General features: G+C 46.8%; 1 protein-coding gene across 2 annotated transcripts in view; it reads right to left on the minus strand.

The window, feature by feature from the left end:
* LOC138511358 (tetraspanin-36-like) overlaps positions 1–22,968 on the minus strand; it is a 156,049-nt gene that overhangs the window by 32,415 nt on the left and 100,666 nt on the right. Inside the window, exon 6 of one of the 2 annotated variants that reach the window (XM_069626969.1) lies at positions 5,875–5,958. The exons of the other annotated variant lie outside the window; for it this stretch is intronic. Coding sequence (XP_069483070.1) covers positions 5,875–5,958 — 84 coding nt within the window. The remainder of the gene's footprint in view (positions 1–5,874; positions 5,959–22,968) is intronic. 2 annotated transcript variants of the gene reach the window in all.

Genomic DNA, 22,968 nt, shown 5'->3' on the forward strand with positions numbered 1-22,968 from the left:
CTGACCCAAATTCATCGAAGGGCAAGTGAATTAACCCCAACCGCGGCAAACTAATGTACTAGAGGGCGCCAGAATGGCTTCTAAACTACCAAAATCAAAAGGGAAACAAGCGACGATGGAGGACTTTACCAAAACACCCCAAACAATGGAGGAGGCCAGGAAGAAAGACAGAAACACGCAATTGGACAACGTGCCAGAGAGAAACGACAAGCAAATCCTAGACGCAATTGCAGACCTGAAGTCGGCCTGGGAAACCAAGCTGGAGGCAGCCATGGCTGATCTTAAAACATCACTGGACCTGACAATTGGAGCGGTGTAAGAGGATATGAACATTCTGAGACAGGATGTTAAGAAAGTAGCGGAACGCACTGCTAAACTGGAGAAGATGGCAAGCTCAAACACAGTGGCCTGCAAGTCGCATGCCTCGGAGATCCATATACTGCAACAGCAAGTGTGCAATCTGGAAAGCAGAGCTGAGGAAGCCGAAAGGGCGGGCCCGCAGAAATAATATACGCATTGTCGGGCTTCCGGTAGGCGAGGAAGGCCCAAACCCCACGGACTACATGGAGACCATGCTGCTGCAAAAAATACAGGGAGGAGCACTCCCCCAAGGGTTTGCGGTGGAAAGAGCGCACAGGGCTCTCACCAGGAAACCACCACCAGGCCCCCCCCTCCCTCGAGACCGATAATTGTAAAGATTTTGAATTATCGAGACAGGGAGAAGATCCTGGAATTCTTCCGAAAAGGAGGCACAATGCATAGGGCGACTGCACCCATTACGGCGTACCCAGACTATACGCTCCTGGTGCAGAGGAAACGACTGAACTATGGGACTGTGAAGAGGAGGCTGCGAGATGCGGGCAACAGATACATGCTGATGTACCCAGCAAAGCTAATGGTGCTCCACAAAAATAGGGCCCTATTATTCGCAACACCAGAGGAAGTGACAGAGTGGCTAGTCGGCCAGAGCTGTCCAGATGGGACAGACCCGCAGAAGGAGGACGAAACAGAGAAGTGATGCAGTGATTCCAGAAACTGAGGTGCTATATGACCTAAGACAATGGGACTAGACTATAAGATAGAGCACACACAGACGTAGTGAAGCACTCTAGGCCTAACATAAGTAAGATTAGTGCGCGCATCACATTGAGCATAATGCAGGAACAAAGTGGACCCACTTCCACACCCCAATAGTTTAGATTAGACAGGTTACCGGTAGAGTGGTAACTGCCCTGCTGCATACATGGCAACATTCTGTGACCAAAAATCTGTAGGAATCTTAAAGTTTCAAAAATAGTCAGGCGAGGAGCTAATGATAGGAATAGGGCGTGTCAGCAGCCCATTGTCATTGAATGAGCCCGCCGCCGCGGGTGCATTCAATGACAATGAGGCGCCTGCCATGCCTTCTGCCACCACGCCAGCTCGGGGGAGCCCTTGAAAGACTCCCCCGAGTTGGCGTGGTGGGGGGCTAATGGCGCCTTTTGTCAAAGGCACACGCGGCGTAGGGGCGCATTTAGCCCACCGCTGTGGGTGCCTTTGACATCAAAAGCCTGCATGCCGTGCCTTCTCCCGCGACGCCACCTCGGGGGAGCTCTTAAAAGACTCCCCCGAGCTGGCGTGGGCAAAAGAAATGTAAACAAAATAAAAATGTAAAAAATAAAAATATTTTCTTTTTTACAAAAAAAAGTTATCGGTGTTTGGTGCCAATAAATCGGTAGGCGGCAGGACTGCTTAAAAAGCGGTATCCTACCGCCTAAATCGGTAGGGTTGCCAAGTATGCTGCTGAGTTCCTAGTACCGGCAAGCCAAGACAGGACTAAATGTGGGATCGCCTGAGATCCAGGGATGGAGCAGGGCAAAAGTTAGGGATGGGTAGGGAGGGGGGAGGAGGGGAGTTGAGGGAATTGTTTCAGTTGGGGACTGGGAGGGGGGGAGGTGGGGGAATGTTGGGGAGCTTGTAGGGGAAATAATTAGGGAGCAAACTCATATCCACGCAAAAGCACACATGGAGTGCTGGACTACGGGGGGCGGGGACGGGATGGGATATGGATAAAAATGGGAGACCTTAGAAATAGTAACCTGGAACGTCAGGGGGCTCAACAGCTATCTGAAGGGGAAAAAGGTCATGATGTATCTGAGGAGGCAAAAGATAGACACAGCCTTATTACAAGAAACCCACCTCACTAAAGAGAAACAGGATGTGATTCTAAAAAAATGGAGGGGGACCACCGTTAGAGCAACGTATTCGGCATATGCCTGGGGAGTAATCACCTGGGTAGCGCCACATGTACCCTTTCAGCTGCTGCAGGCCACGGTAGAGCTGGATGGGAGAATGGTGGTGATACGGGGTATGCTAGAGAATAGAGGACTAAGCATAATCAACACATATGCCCCAGAATAAGACACAGTGGCCTATTTCAAGACACTATACAGCAAAACTAGCCCCCACCTGGGAGGTGCAGTTATATGGTGAGGGGACTTCAACTGCATGCTAAATCCCAAAATGGATAGATCAGACACAAAACTAGACAGACCTACTCCTGCAGCTAAAACCCTGCAGGCCCTGCTGACAGATTTTCAGATTTGCAGCCCCACAAAAGGTATATATGAGATTGGACTACATGTTCGCCACTCCGGAACTCATCGGGTAGATTGAGAGGTCAGAATATAAAGTAAGGATACTGTCAGACCACTCCCCCCTGGTTATGGCGTGGCGACACCAAACCCCCAGAGCCAAGATCCCAACGTGGAGGCTCAGAGCTGAATCACTGAGAGATAACGCGTTCCGGGAGGACCTAACATAACCGAATTCTTTGAAAAGAACACTGGCAGTGTAGAATCGGAGGACACTCTGTGGGAGGCTTTTAAGGTGGTGATGAGGGGAGCAGCCGTGTTCAAATCCAGAGGGCTTCAAGGGGGCATAACGCGAGAACTACAAGAGGCCGAAAAGAAAATTGAAGCAATCATGAAAGGAGGGAATACCTCACAGGAGGGCACTGAGACCATGAGCCGACTACAACAAGAATGTGGTGGGCTCTGGGAAAGATTATGCAACGTAAATTATAAAAAATATGTAGAAAGACAACATGAGGGGGGGATAAGCCGAGGAGGCTGCTAGCATGGCTATACAAGAACGAGACACCCAGAACAGCGATCAGACAGATAAGGGGAGAAACAGGCCAAATATGGGACACCCAGGAGAGCGTAAATGAGAGATTCCTTAAATTCTATCAACATTTATACGAGGACGCTGGGGAGCTGGCAGAGCAGGAGATTCAGGAGACGCTAGAGGATATAGGGTTACCTAAATTGGGCACAGAGATAGAGAGAGCCTAGATGCCCCTATTACGATGGAGGAGCTAGAGACAGTGGTCAAACAACTGCCCACCAGTAAAGCCCCTGGGGCAGACGGGCTCCCTAGTGAATTCTACAAAACGTACAGGCAGGAAGTGCTCCCCCTGCTACTGGCTATGCTAAATGAGGCTTTTGAGAAAGGGAGATTGCTGGAATCCCTGAGGGAGGTGATAATCATCCCGCTCCTTAAACCTATTAAGCCAAGCACAGACTGTGGGCCGTACAGACCGCTATCCATGCTAAACCAAGACAGTAAAATTCTCATTGCGGTGCTGGCGAACAGACTTAAACGGGTAATAGATAAACTCATACACCCCGACCAGACTGGATATGTCCCAGGTAGGAGCATATCTCCACCACATCATAAAACAGGCGGAAGGTGACCCAGGTGAAATAGCAATAGTCTCACTAGACGCCGTGAAAGCCTTTGACTCTGTAAAATGGCCCTGGTTGTTGGGAGTCTTGAAGGAATATGGGATGGGCCACGGGTACCTGAGGTGGGTGAAAATGGTGTATAGCTCTCCAATAGCCAGAGTTAAAACGGGAGCGATCATCTCAGACAGATGGCAACTCAGCAGAGGCACTAGACAGGGATGCCCATGGTCCCCGATGCTGTACATCCTAGCATTAGAACCTCTAGCGATCTATTTAAGGCAACAATATGAAGAAATAAGGGTTCACACCAAGGGGGGACTGCACTTGATATCATTATACGCAGACGATGTGCTACTGTATCTGCGATACGCGGAGGAAAATGTACAATATATCTTGGAGGTGATGGAACGTTACGCGACACTCTCCAGCACAGCGGTTAACCCCAAAAAACCGTGCATGTTCCACTTAGGAAGATACAAAGGAGTCCCACAGGAAGAGTTACCAGTCCTACAGATAGCCTGGGAGACCAGAGTGTTTAGATACTTGGGGATCAACATATATCACTCGATAGAAGACAAACACAAATATAACACCAAGATAGCGGTAGAAAACATCAAAAACAGCATGGGATGCTGGGCAAAGCTCCCCTTAGCCATGGTGGGGAGGGCGGTTTTGCTGAAGATGGTGGTCTTGCCCAGCCTACTACACTTCTTTGTAAACATCCCACACATGTTGCCCAGATGTTTTTTTTACTAAGCTCCAGAGCCTATGCAGAGGCTTCCTTTGGCACAACAACACCAGAAACAGAATTGCCTTATGGAAATTACAGAACACGTATGACAGAGGGGGCATAAACTTGTCGAACTTTGAGATATACCACCTGGAGGGCAAATACAATATGTCGCTGGGTGGCTGTCGGAAGATACAACAGCAGAATCTAGACTGCTAAGGGATGAATGTGACCTGTATTTTTTAAAAGAACTGATTTGGCTTCCCAAATCAGAGCTAAAAGGGTGATCAAGATTGCTAGAACTAGGCTGGAAGGCATGGCACAAGGGCACAAGGTGTGCCGGGCTATGGGCAACCTATCCCCATGCTCCCCGCAGGCACCACTTGTGATGTTACACGGGGTGGACGAGCAACTACGAAAGGGGATTTGGAAACATTGGGAGCCGTAGGCATAGCAACTCTGGGAGATATGTGCCAAGAAGGAAAAACGCTGGATTTCCAAACGATAGTTGAAGAAACTGGGTTACACCAGGGGCAATATATCACTTATACCAGAGTGGACGGGCTATGGGAAAGGGCACAGAGATACCAAAAAAGGTATCCAGAAATGCAAAGCTGCAACATATCCAGCTGTACATAACCCATAGGGCATACATGACCCCACGGAAGATCACCAGATTTGGTGGCACAGAAATACAAACATGCCCTAAGTGTAGGGAGATAGATGCAGGGATGATTCATATGTTCTGGGCATGCCCGGAGGTGGGAAAATTCTGGGGGGAAGTTAACCTACGTTTCACTGAGAAGGGAATCAAGCTAGATGTAGAATCTGTGTGGACATGCATGGTAGGGGGATTCACCAGACCACACAACTTGAAGCACGTGAGCAAACTCAAGGACCTGGCCTACATTCTGGCTTAATAGAGAATTGCTATGAGCTGGAAAACAAGCCACAGACCCAGAATAGAGGTATGGTGGCATGATCTCTTGAAATGGGCCGACGCCGAAACAGTAGTGTGGTACGAGGCAGCCAGCAGATGGGAGGAAAACGAAGTGGGACCTCTGATAGCATGGAGACAACTGGTGGCCACATTGTCGGGATCCACCCAAACCAGCCCAAGCGAACATGATACGCCCGAGAGCAATGAAGGGCAACAGCCCCCTAAGACTTGATATTTGGTGGGATAATGGAGGAAGCTCGAGTTAAAGGGGGGGGATGACAGTAATAAAGATATGCAAATTGTATGCTATGAAGGTTGAAACCGAAACTGTTGGGAGCGTTGGTTGTTATTTGTGTGTTGTAAAAATTAATAAAATTGTTTTTAAAAAAAATAAAACTGTGTGTGCCAGTGCTATCGTCTTCCTTTTTTTAAAATCATCATTGCTATTTATATGTGTAAGAAAAAGAGTACATTACCGTAAAAACAGCAAGCACCACGCTGCAAATGAGGCCAATAGTGGCATAATATTTAAGCTTTGCAAAGAACTTTCCTGCGCAGCCCTGGAAAAAAATAAAAAAACAAGACATGAAATAAACCTCTCTAAAACAGTGTCCAATAGAACATTTATTCGTAAAACATCCCTCCAGTAGCCATAGACACGAATAAGCGCCCAAAGAAAGTACAAAGCTATCAACAAATTAAATGATACATGAGTTATAGTTTGTAATACTGCATTAGGAAAGCAGAAGATATATCATCTTGTAATTCAAGGTTCTGGAGATGTTGGAGTTTTCAGCAGGATTAGCAGATAGCACAGAGAGTAGAGCGCTCGCTTTGACATCTGTGCTGAGCATGCCGAATCCCGGCAGGGCCAAACTCAGCCTTTCATCCTTCCGAGTTCGATAATTGAACACCACACACCGTGGGTAATAATAAGCAGCGCTTAGATGCCTGAGGATCCGTAGCGCCATATAAATGAAAATTATTATTATCATTATTAATAAACTAAAAACTTTGGAGTGAGCGCCTACGAAAATCGGAGGGAGGGAGGAAGGGTGCTTTAACCTTTTTCCATGTCTAACGGGAAGATTTATCGCCACCACGCCACAGTATCCTTGTCTACAGTTTCCAAGACTGGAACATTCTTTACAAGTGTCAACTAGTATGGCCCCCTGGTGAGATTCATATCACTGCCAAACCATGCTGTGAATGGTAAAATGCCTTCTGCTTCCAAAGCTTTAATTTGCTTCATGATATTGAAAAGAAATGTGCAACAGAAGCGCGAGTGATGCCAATGTATTTTTCAATAGCCTTTGTTTTGATTGGACAAGCATATCACGTCATATCTTGCCCTCTGCCCCTTTTGCAGCCGCCAGTTCTATTTAGCCCCTTTTCTTGCCCACACCCCTTTAGCCCCTTTTCTTGCCTAAGCCCCTTTGCTTGCCCCCTAAGCCCTTATTCCTGCCCCTTTAGCCCCTTTTCTTGCCCCTTTAGCCCCTTTTCTTGCCCCAAACCCTTTAGTCCCTTTTTTCGTGCCCCAATCCCTTTTACACACCTTTTTTTGCCCCAGTCTCTTTTAGCCCCTTTTCTTACCCTATTCCCTTTTAGTACCCTTACTTGCCTTCTTTAACCGCTTTTCTCATGTCAGGCAGTTTTATTTGGCATCTTTGGCCCCTTTTCTCTCCCCCAAACCTTTTAGATCCTATTGTTGACACAATCCATTTCCGTGCCCCAACCCCTGTAGCCCCTTTAGTTGCCTCAACCCATTTTAGCCCCTCTTCTTGCCACAACCCCGTTTATCCCCTTTTCTAGTCCCTTTTAGTCCCCTTTCTTGCTCCAATCCCTTTAAGCCCCTTTTTTTGCACCGCCTCCCCAGCCCCTGACATAGGCCTGTGCACAGTTTTGCACAGCCGTTTCCCTGACTCAGATTGTGTTCGATCCCAAAAGTCAGGCCAGACTCCCAGCCTGTCTCTACCCATGAATTCCCTGGCTCTCCCAGGTCTAATAACAATACATTACATTACCCCCACCTCCCTCATCCACCTCTCGGTACTCCATCACCCCAACCTCTCTCTTCCTCGGCCCAGTACTTCATTTCTCTCACCTCCATCTTCCTCATCCCAGTACCCCAATAGCAATCTGCTGCATTACTCCCACATCTCACTTCCTCATCCTATTACCCCGTTAGTAATCTATTACATTATTGCTACCTCCCTCTGCCTCGAACCTTCACTCCATCACCTCTGTTTCCCTCCTCCTTGTCCCAGTACGTCATTACCTTCACCTCCCTCTTCCTCACATCAGCACACCATTAATCATCTATTACATTACCGCCATCTCCCTCTTCCTTATCCCAACACTCCATTAGTAACCCAATACATTATCCAGCCTTCCTGTTCCTCGTCCCCGTACTCCATAACCTTCACCTCTCTCTTCCTCATATTAGTACCCCATTAGTAATCTATGCAATGACTGCCACCTGCCTATGCCTCCTCCCAGTACTCCATTACTCCCAGCTCACTCATCCCAACATCCTAATAGTAATCTGTTGCATTACCCCAACTCCCTCTTTTTCATCCCAGTACAGCATTTGTAATCCATTACATTACTATCACCTCCCTCTTCCTCATCCCAGATCCCTATAACTAAACCATTATTATCCACACCTCCCTCATCCCAGTACTCCATTACCCTCAAATCCCTCTTCCTCATTCCATTGCCCCAACATTAATCCAGTTTATTACCACCACATCCCTCTTCCTTGTCCCGGCATCCCATCAGTAATCCATTACATTAGCTCCACCTCCCTCTTCCTTATCCCATTCCATTTGTAATCCATGCATTGTTCCCACCTCCCTATTCCGGGTCCCAGTACCTCAATAATAATCTGTTGCATTACTCCACCTCTCTCTTCCTTGTCCCAGTACCCCGTTAGTAATTTGTTGCATTATGGCTATGCCCCTTTTCCTTGTCCCAGTACCCAATTAGTAATGTGTTACATTACTGCCACGTCCCTCTTCCATGTCCCAGTGCACCATTGGTAATATGTAAATTATCGCCACCACCTGCTTCCTTCTCCGAGCACTCCATTACCCCCTCCTTATCCCAGTTCCCCATTAGTAATATGTTGCATTACACAGCCTACCTCTTTCTCATCCAAGTACCCCATTAGAAATCCATTACATTGCCAAGACCACAATCTTCCTCGTCCCAGTACCCCATTAGCCTGGCTCTCTCCTCCTTGTATTACTACTCCATTACTCCTGCCTCAATCTCCACTTTCCAGTAACCCTATTAATAATCCATTTAATTACCCCTTCTCCACCTTCACCTACTTATTCCAACACCCCAATAGTAATCTGTTGCATTACCCACACCTCCCTATTTGTCATCCTAGTACATCAGTAGTAATCTGTTACAATACCTCCACCTACCTCTTCCTGATCCGAGTACTCCATTTTGGCTGCTTCTCTCTTACTCATCCCAGTACTCCATTACCCATGCCTCACTCTTCCTCGTCCCTGTACCCCATTAGCAATCCGTTGCATTACTCTGCCCTCTTTTTTCTCATCCCACCCGTGGCATTACCACACTTCCCTCTTCTTCATCCTGGTACCCCATGTTGCATAGCCGAAGAACACATATTGATAACAAAGGATATGACATCAGTTATGTTATCAGAAGAAGAAAAGTAGAATCACAGGTGGTGGGAGGCATAGCAGAACAAAGCCTTCGAAATGCAGTGAAGAAACTACAGTTACAAGACATTTAAGGTGAATAGATTGAGTGCAACAAAACCCTTGAAATACATAGTTGGAGTGAAGTTAAGGTGAGCATTTAATGCAAAACAACCCTAAAATTCAGCAGGTGTTGGAAGCTATGGCACCTTAACTATGAAGCCCCCCACTGGGCAGCCCCCAGGCGTACTGATAACATCACAACTTCCATAACTGATACCACTTAGGACATGTCAGATGCCATCAGTGAGGACATCATATCAGAAATCACTTATGACAGCTTCTATAGCCTTTTTGGTAAGTAACAGCCAAGTTAAAGCAATTTTAGTGCATTTGAAGATATAAAGTACATTCCACCACAGATGCAATATACCCTGTCGTTTATGGCGATCCAAAAACAATTGTCAAGCATTGTACATAATGGTGGGATACCTGAAAAAGTTGGTCTTGCACATAGCAATCTATCATTTCAGATGCAATACAGCGGGAGCCTGCAACCTTTGGATCGCCAGAGGATTTACATTATAACTTTCCTTAGCCATATCCAGCATAGGCAATGGTGAGGGATCATGGGAGTAATTTTCCAAAACACGTAGTCGTGAAATTCTGGCTTAAAATTGTGGCACTGATTTATGAACTGGCCACCAGGGGGCGCACGGATGGTATCACTCTCCGTGTAGGCTCCGCGCAAGGGTCCTGAAAAGTGGGTTGAGCCCCAACCACGAGACCCCCATCTGCTACTTCATCGATGAAAACCAGCATCGGAAGTGTCCAGGCACCACCCGGAGAAAACCTGAAGCAAAACTGAGCCTTTTTCACTGAGAAAACGCCCCCTGCGCCACACGCAGCACGAAGGCTGGAAGGGCCTGCGTGCCTCTTCCATACGCGGAGCCGTGATACGCGCGGCACCGAGGAAAGCGCTCCAATACACATCGCTGCTGGGGCCCACTCTAAAGTACACGCATATCTCCTCCCGCAGGGCCATCCAGCTGTCCCGCGACCTCCAGGTTTGTGAATTTGAGGCCCGGACGAAGGCCGTTTGGTCGCCAGATCCCGTGCGGCGTTGGCTCTGGTCCGTGAAGCGCCCCTGCCCTACGGTGACGCGGCATCACTTCTCTTCACCCCGCTTGCTTGAGCTGCTCCTGTTGCTCGCTGTGTGCACCGAGCCCTCTACTGGATTCCAACTCGGCTGATGAATCGATTGGTGAGTGAGGCCTGGGGCTGTTGAGGTGCCCTTTGTGATCCGCCCCCCCCCCCAGTGGCATAGGTGGAAAGAACCACAGTGCTCTGAGTACCGGAGATACGGCAGGAGGCCCTGGGCAGGCTTCTCCAGGCAGCAGAGGGCTGAGGGTTGGGCCCATGTCTCTCAGGGCGTGTGCCCTCCTCGGCCCCCCACTCGAACCCTGAAGCGTACCGAAACAAAGTACACTGAGCATTGGGTCTGGGCTAGGCTGCACGCATGGGGATGGCCTGAAGAGGCTGTGCGTGGACTCCTCTCCTTGGGAGACCGCCCTGGACCCGAATTGAAGGTCAATACACCGAGCGAACGAGAACATTGGATATTGGATTCTCACACGACATCATGCTTTCGCACACAAGCTCATACCTTTCAAGCGCCCACTCTGGCGGGGCTGACCTCTGGCGCATTGTTGAGACCTACTCACTTCATCGACGGGGTCCCGCCGCCCATGAACCATAAGGACAGATTGTCAAAATACAAGTTCACACCAACCCACAAAACCCTGAAGTCCCCCATTGACCTTAAAATGTCGACTGTTGGGTCTGAGGCCGCGGCAACCAAGGTGGATGTCGCTGATCTACTCGCGGAGATGCGAAGCATGAGGGCAGACATAGGCAGCAAAATGCACAAAATTATACAGAGAATGGACAAAATGGAGGACAGGCTGGAGCAGGTCGAACACAATCAAACCTCCTTGAATACGTTGGAAGCCCACATGTACCACCGCATTGCGGAAGTAGAACACAGGGAAGAGGCATTACGCCTAAAGGTTGACGATCTTGAAAACAGGGAATGCCGTAATAACATACGTGTCTACGGCATCCCCAAAAAGGAAGGAGAAACTGATTCAGACCTGAAACAGACCCTGCACGCCATCCTGAAGCTCCTTTTTAAGGATGAGACAGTGGATGAACCCAAACTTGATCGCATCCACAGAGCCGGAGGCAGGCCAGGAGGTCCGCGTTCGGTCCTGGCTAGGTTTCACAACTATGCGGACAGAGCCAGGATTTTAGATAAAGCCAGACACGCTTCGTTGCTTACTCTCGGCTATGCTACCATCTCGCTTTACCAAGACCTATCATCGCTCACGCTCGCAATGAGGAAGAAATGCTGCCCGATTACGAAAATGCTGAAGGATAAACGCACCAGGTATCGGTGGGGTTATCCGTTCTCACTCAACTTTGAGTGGGAGAGTTCAACAGTGAAGCTGGTTTCGGAAAAAAGGACATTGCAGACTGCATATCTGACATGTTGGGTACCCAGGAGGAGGGCCCCTTCCATGGAGAGTCGAGGAGGGAGGAAGGTGAATGGCACACTAAGGGCCCGTGGCGCAGACGGATCCAGGGCTCCAGGAAATTTCGGAGAATGAAAAATTTACAGGACATGGAACACTAATCTGGCCACCAGACTGGCATGCTAGGCCGCTGGGGGCAAACGAACCCTGTGGTGAGTGATCCGGTTGAAGCTGGTCGATTGGGCGCTGCCCGAGGCAGAGAGAAGCGAAGAGGGTGCGTCAGACTTAAGAGTTCATGTAAAACATACACCAATGATGTGCCCGATTCCTTGGTTGCACCTTTAGACTCCAATGTGTTACTCCTTTCGTGCGAATGGTGAACTTGACCATGTATGTTTAGGGTGCCCAGAAAGAGATACGAGGTAACACTTATGCTGGAATGATGCCTTTGGGGGGTCGGAGTTCTTGTTTTTGGTTTGTTGATAAGTTACGAGCACATGGTTGGGGGCTCACTGTTATTGAGATCTATATTAAGATAGGACCGCTTGTTTCGCGGTCTCCACTGGTGGTCCGAGACTAACTGGGTGATGTTAACCTGGACGGGTCGGGCACCGAACATAGAGGGATACGGGGGAAGGGGAGGGTGGGGCGGGTGGTAAACACATATTTTGTCACAACACAGACCTGAGGGGCACGAAAACACAATCTGGATACATAAAGGGACATTATACGTACTAGATGGGTCAGTTTTTGTCCTCTGAAGGACTAGCTGAGACCCATTCCAAAGAATACGAACCACACACTGCAACATCAAACATGACACGGGCCATGAAGCAGACGAACTGGCTGCTTACACACTTAACCAAAGCTCAAGATGGCACCTACCCTCTATAAGGACACATTACGCATTTGCACACTCAATGTCAAGGGTTTGAACTCCCCCACAAAGAGATCCATGGCACCAGGGAATTTAGGAGATCAAATATAGATATTCTATTCCTCCAGGAAACGCGATATCGAAAGGGTGAGGAGAGAGTGATCCCAGCACGGGAGATCGGACCCTCCTTCTGGAGCTCAGGTATCTCAAAAAAAGCGGGAGTGGGGATCCTAATCCGCAAAGGCCTCCGGATGACAATTCTTGAGACATGGATGGACAGGGAGGGGAGGGCTCTCAGAGTCGTGGGAAACATACGGGGCACAACAGTTACCCTTGCTACGCTTTATGCGCCTTACCAAGGGCAAAATAGGTTCCTCCACAAAATCAGTGAGAAGGTTTTCGGCATGGCCAGGGGACACATAGTTCTCGGTGGGGATTTTAACACGTGGATGGACAGTTCAAAGGATAAACAAACTAGAGCTGACGTAGCAGATCCACCCAACACGCGGAACGAGGCGGACATTAAACTAACCCTTAACTTTATGTTCTTGTGGACAGTTGGCGCTATTTGCACCCGACGGACAGAGGCTTCACCTTCCACTCCCTCCCCCACGACACGCTCACGCGTATCGATTACATCTTCCTCTCAGATGGCCTCTTGCGCACATTGCAAGCGGCATATACCCCTCTGCTTGGACAGATCATGATATGGTTATGGTGGATATACTTTGGAACGACCTGGCCCCCCGGAATACCAAATGGAGATGTAATGACTCCTTATGGCTGACTTGGTCTTCAAGGAAGCTTTGGAAACCAAGATTGAGCAGTTCTTCGCTTCTAATGACACAGGGTGGTAGGGAAGACATCCGTATGGGAGGCAGCCAAGGCAACTTGGAGGGGGGTGCTTATAAGGGAAGGGGCCCAAAAAAAACGAGAAGGTGCCTTGATAGAGAAGGGCATTAGGGAAAGGCTCCGTAAGGCCCAGAGCCTGGCACAGTCCTCCCCATCTGAAAGACCCAAGTATATTGCAGAAGCTAAACTACTTAGAGAGGAATTGAAAATACTTTTCGCGGGCAAAACTACCCAGACCCTACAATACCTCAAACAAAAATATCATGAGAAGGGCGACAAGGCGGATGCCCTCTTGGCTGCTCGTCTCCGTGCACAGAAGGCGGAGAGATGGGTTGAACTTATCGAAAGGACAGATGGCACCCTCACGGACACGACAGTGACTTCCCCCGAGGACGTACAAGAAACATTTGCCTTCTTCTATGAAGGTCTATATGTAAGTGACCCCCCTCCTCCCGTGGGAAGCATAGACACGTACCTCAAGGAGGTGCGGATCCCCTCACTCACACTCACGGAGGCCGATTCCCTAGACATGCCAGTCACAGAAGAGGAAGTTGTAGAAGCCATAAAGCGCTTGAAGACAGGTAAAGCCCCAGGAGATGATGGATTCACGCCCGCTTTCTACAAGACATTCTCCACTCTCATTGCCCCCTTTCTTGCATCCCTGTTCAACCACATCTTCGACACAGGTCACGCTCCTCCATCCTTCTCTCAAGCCCTCCTTGCAGTCATTCCGAAGGAGGGTAGAGATCCGAAATACTTCAGCTCCTATCGTCCCATTTTTTTCCTCAATATCGACGCTAAGATTTATGCCAGGGTCATTGCGGCCCGGTTTGAAACGCACCTCCCTAGGTTAATACATTCTGACCAAGTTTGCTTCGTTCTTGGGAGACAGGGCGCGGACACTATTAGAAAAACACTTCACTTACTCCATGAGGCACATGGTATGGGAGGGGACCCATCACTTTTGTCGTTAGATGCCGAGAAGGCCTTTGATAGGGTGTCATGGGATTTTCTCGAACAGGTATTGGTCTCGAACGGGTTAGGGCCAAAACTCTGCCGCGCCATCAAAGCGCTGTACACCTCCCCCACAACTTCAGTAGTGGTGAATGGAGGTTATTCACGATGGTTTCCACTGGAAAGGGGGACAAGGCAGGGCTGCCCACTGTCAGCGATATTATTTGTAATGTCCCTTGAGCCGTTAGCTCAAAAACTGAGACACGATAATAGAGTTAAAGGTATCACAGTAGGTGATCGAGAATACAAACTGGGCCTATATGCCGATGATATCTTATTACACTTAACTGATCCCTTAGATTCGGTCCCGGCCGCGCTTGAAATAATTGAAGAATATGGTCAGTTGGCCGGTCTGAAAATTAACACTGCAAAATCTGTCCTCCTCCCAATTGACAAAAGTAGAGACTCTGAGGTCGAACGCTTTGCCTCCCTAGGAGTAAAAGTCAGTCTCACCACGCTCCGATACTTGGGTATTAATGTTACTCAGGACCTAAGATCCCTATATGAAGCCAATTTCCCACCATTGTCACTTGCCCTTCAAAAAGATATTCAAAGATGGTCCAAGCTCACCATCTCTTGGCTGGGCCGTTTAAATGCCATAAAAATGGTGATCCTCCCTAAAATACTATATTTGCTCCAAATGCTTCCCATCAAAATGCCCCCAGAATACTTCACGAACACGAGAAAATTACTACTAGCTTTCTTGTGGCACGGCCAAAAGCCTGGAATTCCGAGATCCTTGCTCCAGCTTCGAAAAGATAATGCAGGGGTAGGCCTACCGGACATCGAAACATATTATAGGGCGGCCCAACTCCGGGTCCTCCTTCCGCATGTCAGGCAGCAGTCAGAGCCACAGTGGATAGCCCTGGATAACTATCACCTCCGTCCCTTTATTTTGGGTGAATGGCTATGGGTGCCTGGGTCCCAATTACGTAATAGCATCAAATCTCATCCCATTATAGGTACAATATGGGCAATATGGAAACCCGGCAAGAAAATGGTTGGAGTTACGACATGGGCCTCTCCTCTGGGTCACCTATGGTCCCCGGGGATCCGAGATGCAATCCCGGAACCAGGAAGTTTTGAGACCTGGTACCAGGCGGGCCTAGAAAGGGCAGGTCAACTATGGAGAAATGGCTCTTTTATAACCATTCAGGAGCTTCTGGAGGCGCTTGGCATAGGCCCGCTCTCGGTTTTCCTGTACATGAGACTCAAGGGGGTATTGACAAGGCCGATATGGAAAGAACAATTGCAGAGGGACCTTACCCCATTTGAGAGAATTCTTGACACATGCATGGGCTCCAGAGGTTTGATAAGTGCAATGTACCTGGCATTGATTGAGGTCGATATTACACCCTCCCTGACACTCAAAGGCAGATGGGAATCGGATATGGGCAGGCATATTTCACAGAAGTTATGGCTTCAAATATGCAGACGGACGGCGAAATCATCTATATCTTGTCAGTATAAACTACATGCTATCAAATTAATGTATAGATGGCAATATGACCCAACCCGGCTTGCCAAAATGTATCAAGGAGTAAGCCCATACTGCTGGAGGGGCTGCGGGAAGCGGGCTGATTATTGGCATATGTGGTGGGGATGTGCAGTGGTCCAAGCCTATTGGTCAGAGGTTCTTAGCTGGATTAGGGACCTAGATGATGTCGAAAGAGAGAAACAACCACTGCTGATTTTGTTTGGCTTGATTGAAACGGAGGACACGATCATGAAAGCACCCAAAATGGTGTTAGGTCTGTTGATGGCTGCATGAGCCTTTCTAACCATGGTATGGAAAGAGCCACACTACCTAGCAAGACTGAGTGGCTGGGTGTTGCTCTGAGTATTTACAGAATGGAAAACCTGACTGCAGCCTTACATGGAGATCGTACCAATGTTGAGAACGCATGGTCAGAATTTCGTGCTACATATGTCACGTGAAAAGAATGTGTGCAAAACACTGCCGAATTTTGTGTCAATTTAGTCAATTGCTGTTGGAGCCTGTTATGCCAGGGTCATGTGTTATGCTGTGCACACTTGCCTTATGTCATGAGTATATTAGCGGTTCTTTGGTAATGTTTAAATTTGTTTTCAATCCCCGGACGGTGACATGTGAAGGAGAGCGGGGTAAAGAAAGTGGGTTTTGTTGACGTTATTGGTTAATTATTTGATTCCAAGAGACTTTATACGCTTGATATGAAAATGTTATTTGCTGTGAACAATCTTTTTCTTTCGACTCAGTGTTGGAATTTGAATGTAATTGACTGTCGAACTTTTACAAAACCAATAAAATTGAAATTAAAAAAAGAAAACTGTGGCACTAAAACGATTACAACTTACATCCGTTCAGTACATTCATTACCATGTGTTTTTCTATATGGTTGACCTTTGCAGGCCATCTGCCCAAACCGTTACATTTCACATGGTCGCAGCCTACCTTTTGAGTTGTTATACTGACAGTAAGTTCTCTGTCATATGTACATATGTTGATTGGGGAAACTGTTCCTTCCTTTGTATGCTGTAATCTTTGGTAGACTGGTGCAAAGTCATACTTGTACTGCCAAATGTCTCCTTTGCACATGGGAATGTTTGGAGAACAGAGTGAATGCTTACAATACAGGCTAACTCTGGTGTGTAAGAATACCATGGTAATAAATGGGCAGTATTTTTACATGCACACTTTGCACTTGAATTCACCCTTATAGGCAGAAACACACTTTTAAATGTTTCATCTCTCTTACCTGCAAGCGCGAACTGTTGTAGCAGTGATGTCATTGATGATGCCATAAGTGATGTCACGTGTGATGTCATCAGTGATATCATCAGTGTACTTTGGGACTACGCAAGGGGGACCTCATAGTTAAGGTGATGTAGCGTCCAATACCTTCCGAATTTCAGGGGTATTGTTACAGGGGAGGGGGCAAGAAGAAAGGGTGGGAATATTTGAGGCGGTCCCATATGTTCGGCATGGGATAAGAACATGCTATGCTCATGACCACTCTTTGTATGGTGTTACCCTTGGAGAATCACAACTGCATTTTAATTATTACTGATAGCATATTTGTTTGTATTGCTCCTCACTTACAATGACCCTAACCAGTTTGGAGTTTTCCTTTACTTTCTTTAGCTCTTTTTTTTTTGCTAAGGTCTTGTTGGAAGTGAATATACATGTGTGATGTTTGCGACCGCATAGCAGTGCATGGAGGTGGTTGAGTCATGTTCTTTTATGAAGGCAGTGGTGAAGTTATGAGTCCTTTTGAAACTGTGAATTTTTAGGATTTTTTGAGCTGCAACTAGAACATGCCTTAAAGATCGTCTGTTTCCCACTGAATTACATGTTTTTTTTTAGGGAAGCTTATCCATACTGTCCCTTTAAACAAACATGTTTCACTGAATATACATTGGATAATAACTTTGACAATGTTCAATGAATCTTCACAAAACGCTCCAGAAAAATATCCATCTGCTTTATATAGGATACTTTCATGGAGCTTCGTCAGGGGGTCGGGGGGTGAATGCTGTAGCTAACCCTGGTTCTTCCGGCTACTAGCCATGGCCAGAGCCTCTTCCGGAGGCACAGTGGCCACTCAGAGAGTAGGGCATCCCTGTCAGTTGCCAATTAGGGGGAAAATGGGCCACTGTCCATGGGGCATTTCGGATAGTCCAAAGGCCAGGTCAAGTTTAATGATCACGCTGTGTCCCTCAGGCGGATCCAAAGATGCTGCCTCTGTGAAAATTGCAACTGGGGATGGCTGTAGACCATATGCAGTGGACAATATTGATGGTTCAGGGATCCCCCGGGAAGGCACGAAGGACCTTCTCCACTCAAAGTAGCCACTTGGCAAGTCTAGATGGCCTGACCTGGGGGCACAGTAGCTGGATTCTCTGAACAGGGCCAAAGTAGCAAATGTGCATCTCCTTGAACCCACGCCCAATGGGCCTATGGGTAGCTCAGGGCTGCGGGGGGAGGGCCAAGAGCCCTGTACAGTCAAAGTAGCCACTGGACATGGCTGCAGTCCTTGCCAACTTGGTCTGTCCGGTGGTTTGAGGTGTTTAGTGGGTAGCAGAAAAAGGCCTAGCCCTGGCCACAGTAGCCAGTGTGCATGACTGAAGGCCCTGTTCCATGGGCATTGCAAATATTAAACTATATAGCATTAAAACAAATTATCAGAAAAAGCTTTGTTGAAGGTAAATTTTTGTTACGTTTTCCTTAAACCAATCGTTCAAAAGCAGTGAAAAAACGTTGGTTAACGGAATAGTGCGCTCAAAAATATTATTGTCCCAGGGTTCCGGCATGTGTTTTTAAGCATACGTTGTTCGATCGTACACACATTTCCTATGCACCTTTCGTAGTTTTCCTCACTTTTACACATGCGAAATCGGGCAGCAGGGCGCTGCCATCTTGTGCTAATCTTATCTGTTGCTGCATCGCCCTAAGGTGAACTGCCCTGGTGGCCCTAAATCATATCCCCCGCCCCTGAGGCTGACATCACTAGATGTGTACTGCCCATTTCACAATGCGAATGCACGTCTCGTGTCAACGTTCTCTGCGCTCCAGCTAATGACGTGTCTCCATGGAAATGGCAGGACGCCTCTTTCCTCAATAAGCATAAACAGACTGCTTCTCCTTAGACAACATCAGATTTGCTTTCCAATCATTTCACTGTCTTTATTTGTGTATCCTGTGCCTCATTTCTGCTCTGTTCAGCTATCTTCGTTGCTTGTAGTCCGTGCAAACAGATACTAGTACTATCATTACTATCTATTTTTATTTTGTCGATTAATGGCAACCATACAGCCCTACCAGTACGAGCCGGAGTATTCAGAGGTGGAATTACTCGAAAGAGAAAGATGCAGAAATGATGGGGCTTCGGACGGCAGTTGGGAGGCCGAATCACCAGATCAAGAGCCTGAGCCTAGTCGCATGGACGACGTCTCCACCTGTTCTATCTGCAATCAGTGCGAGGTCATGCCAACCGAGGAGGAGAACTGCTGCTGCCAAGAAAACTCTGGATTCTTGTCCAACATATCGGAAGACGAGACACGGTCACAATGTGTTACCAAGCTGCATGACTTCAGGGCAGCCTGCCTCACAAGGTCTGTGTTGAGGATTATGATGGTGCTTATGCACGAACTTCGTGCAACAGTTCGCCCTTGCAATCCAAGTAAGGAGTAAATGTACTCTAGATGCAATGTCACTTAGGCCACTAACATTTCATGTTTGTCTCCTATATTATCGTAACTTTGATCTATCACTGCCAAATGAATGTAGTGTTGCAATTCTATACATCACTCGCGATTTGGGAAAATCATAGTAGTCATCTTATGTTTATTTCATGTACAACCATGAAACAATATTTCTTTGTGTCCCAAATGTAATGGAATGCATAGTCGTTCAATATTGTAATGTGTCTACACTTTAAAGCCCAAGTGGATGGATCCGTGTAGTTACATGTGTACTGGCAACAATGCCATAGGATACATAGAATACATGATTGCATTTTCAACTAAGGTTTAATACACTTATCTTGTTCATTTAAAAACTGTTTGTATCTTTCTCTTCCACAGGTGGTACAGGCTGGTGGCCTATCGTTCGTTTACGTGGTGGCTTCATGGGAATCTTGGACACCGCGTTCGACGAGTAATACCCGCCTGTGTCGTTGGTGCCATTAGAGACACATTCCCAGTGACAGCAGTCAGCACAGGGGATTTTCCCACACTGTGTTGCAACCCGAAGTATATAATCAACATCAGCAACAAAATAAAATAGAACTGAACTTTTATGAATGGTTGTTTCAATTTTTCAGTGAATCAAGTGTGTCTCCATTCAGCAGTGTTCCGGCCCTTTTCTGCATGCCTCATGCCCCTCCATTCCCCCCTCCAGAATCAATGACTTTTAGCACCTGTGGCCGTGCCCTCCCAAAGGGGCTGGCAGGGGTGGGAACGGCCAAGGTGCTAAACACCATGTACACTTCAAAGATATCATACGCGCAGGGGCCATAGTTCACATGCCCTTCTCAGACCCAGTGCCTCCAGGCAGGCTCCCTGAAGCAGGCCGTGCCACTGCAATCCACATAAGTGTGTCTCTCCCTGTTCCGGGCTTTGTCTGCACGCCTCATGCCCATCCATTCCCCTTCCATTATCAACGGCAGTTCGCACCAGTGGATGTGCACTGGCAAAGAGGGTGGCAGGGGTGGGAACGGCCAAGGTGCCAAACACCATGTACACTTCAAAGGTATCTTCTGCGCAGGGGCCAATGTTCACATGGCCTCCCCAGACCCAGTATCTTGAGGCAGGCTCCCTTAAGCAGGCCATGCCCCTGCTATCCACATACGACCACGCCATATACACATCACTCGTTTACATACGCACCCACTTTTCTAATTCTTTATAAACCCCTTTATATTTTTCATGAGACCATTGTGAGCACTGGAAGTCAACTCGTGAACGTGCTACCTGTGAACATCTGTGACCATTGAAAGTCAGCTCGTCATTGTGCCACCTCTGAACATCTCTGAGCACTGGAAGTCAACTAGTGATCACGCTACCTGTTCTCCTGCTACTAACTACCCTGCTTGCTGAATCTAACTGTTTGTTGGTCACGGTAAGGGCAGGTCAACTAATCATATCTTCTTGATCTCTAAATTTGATCTATTTCGAACGAATGTACCCAGTAGTGTAAAGTCTTGTTGCAATTACCATTGACTTGGGTTTAATTTGTTCTGTTCTCGATATGTAGCAATTGTCATCAGTGTCAATTTGGATAGAATTACATCCTTCGCGGACCGTGTCTAGAAGCATGTTTCCTTTTAATGCATTATAGTACATTCAAGGGACGAGTAACATGTTACGATTTGCGTCAATCAATTGTGTATGAAAGTTATCCTAGAATACAGTAGGCTACGCTACACAGGTTTTGCTTCTGTGACCAAAACATACATTGCATAGAAAAATGTATGATATAATTCCATCTTTCTCACGCATTCATGCAAAATAAGTTTTTAACGATGTGGACCTTTTTTATTTTACATATTTTTCAGCAATGCTTGCTTGTAAGGTTTACGGTTGCCGTTCTAAGACCCATTCCAAACCTAAAAGCACAATAATGCATATATTTCCGAGGAATATAGATCTAATAAGAGAATGGGTCAGATATTGCGGATTTGCACAGGAAGAGCTTGAAAGTAGAGCCCAGGATGTCTTGGGGGACTTGAGGGGTGATCGATTCCGCATCTGCAGCCTGCACTTTACCACGAATATGTACGACCAATCGCAGTACACAAAGAAGCATCGACTCAGAACGTCTTGTAAATTGCTTGCAAATGCAATTCCAACTCTAATCATGCACACGCTGCCTCAGGTGAGTCACGGTTCATGATTTATCTGTAGGCCTTGGGGTACTGAACAGGTAACTACATGGACGGATTTGTGTTTTTGGTTTAAATGTTCCTTATAATACTTTGCATATTGAAAAGTTTGTATTGCTTTATAACTACACCCTATTTTGCTATACATCTGTCCCAGGTCTTAGGAGCATTAGAGAAAACTATTTATGGACACAGAAAAAACTGTGCTATAGTGCCCTTGGAAATAAGCATAATCTTTTCGTGAATGGTTGCTCAACATGTCAATTTCTTTAGCTTCGCATGTTGAGTGAAGCACAGACTATCAGTAGTGACGACACAACCGACATGTCCAGTATACCAATGGTGAGCCATACATACTTGCTGTAAGTTTATATTGTTGAGAGTTGGATCTTCCCACATTTCTATTTCAAATCTAATTTTCCCTTTCCAACTCCATGACAATGCACTGAAATTGAACGAGCAAGATTCTGCATCCATTTCTTTCCCGGAGTCAACAACAACTTCGAGCGTGTATCAGGTAGTCTTATTTCACTATTCAATTCCAGAAATGTATTATGCATGGAATTATAGATAACATGAAAAAAGTTACGTATCCTGTTGTTTGTTTGCATAATGTTTCATTTATGGGTTTTTATTGATATGTACCATTGTCTGCATCCCATTGTCTGTGCTCAATTTCACTTTTTTCATCCATACTAAAACAAGCACTGTGTTACAGAGTGATGTTGGTACTTCAACTACAATAACATCATCCTTTGGAGCTGATCCAGAGCCTGAGGTATGCATACTGACAGTTCCCTTGAATGAAAGAAAGTATATCCCACATCTGATACTATTAGTTTAGTTTAGTTTAGTTTGTTTATTTATAGAGCGCCTCCGAACCCTCAGGTAGCTGGGCATATAATCATGTGGACAACATGGTTACATATCATTACGCGGAGCACATAGGTACATACATTCAATCAAGCATAAACTATTAGTCAGTGACATTATTATAAACAAGATTCTTTTGCAAAAAGCTTGAGTGCAACATTACAATCAGTGGGTTTCGCACAGTGATCTCTGATCGAGTACACTAGCCATCAATTAGGTGAAATTTGAAATGTATATGTTGACTAAATGACGTACACATTGTACGAGGGTATCTATGCAAGCCATGTGTGCAAGGGAAGAATTTGATTTCAAATACGATTGACTTTTTTTTAATGAATATTCTATTCAAGGGATGTATACAAGATCAGGAAATAAAAGA

Source organism: Ambystoma mexicanum, chromosome 6p (genome assembly GCF_040938575.1).
Source record: "Ambystoma mexicanum isolate Mex_15411 chromosome 6p, UKY_AmexF1_1, whole genome shotgun sequence".
Lineage (NCBI taxonomy): Eukaryota > Metazoa > Chordata > Amphibia > Caudata > Ambystomatidae > Ambystoma > Ambystoma mexicanum.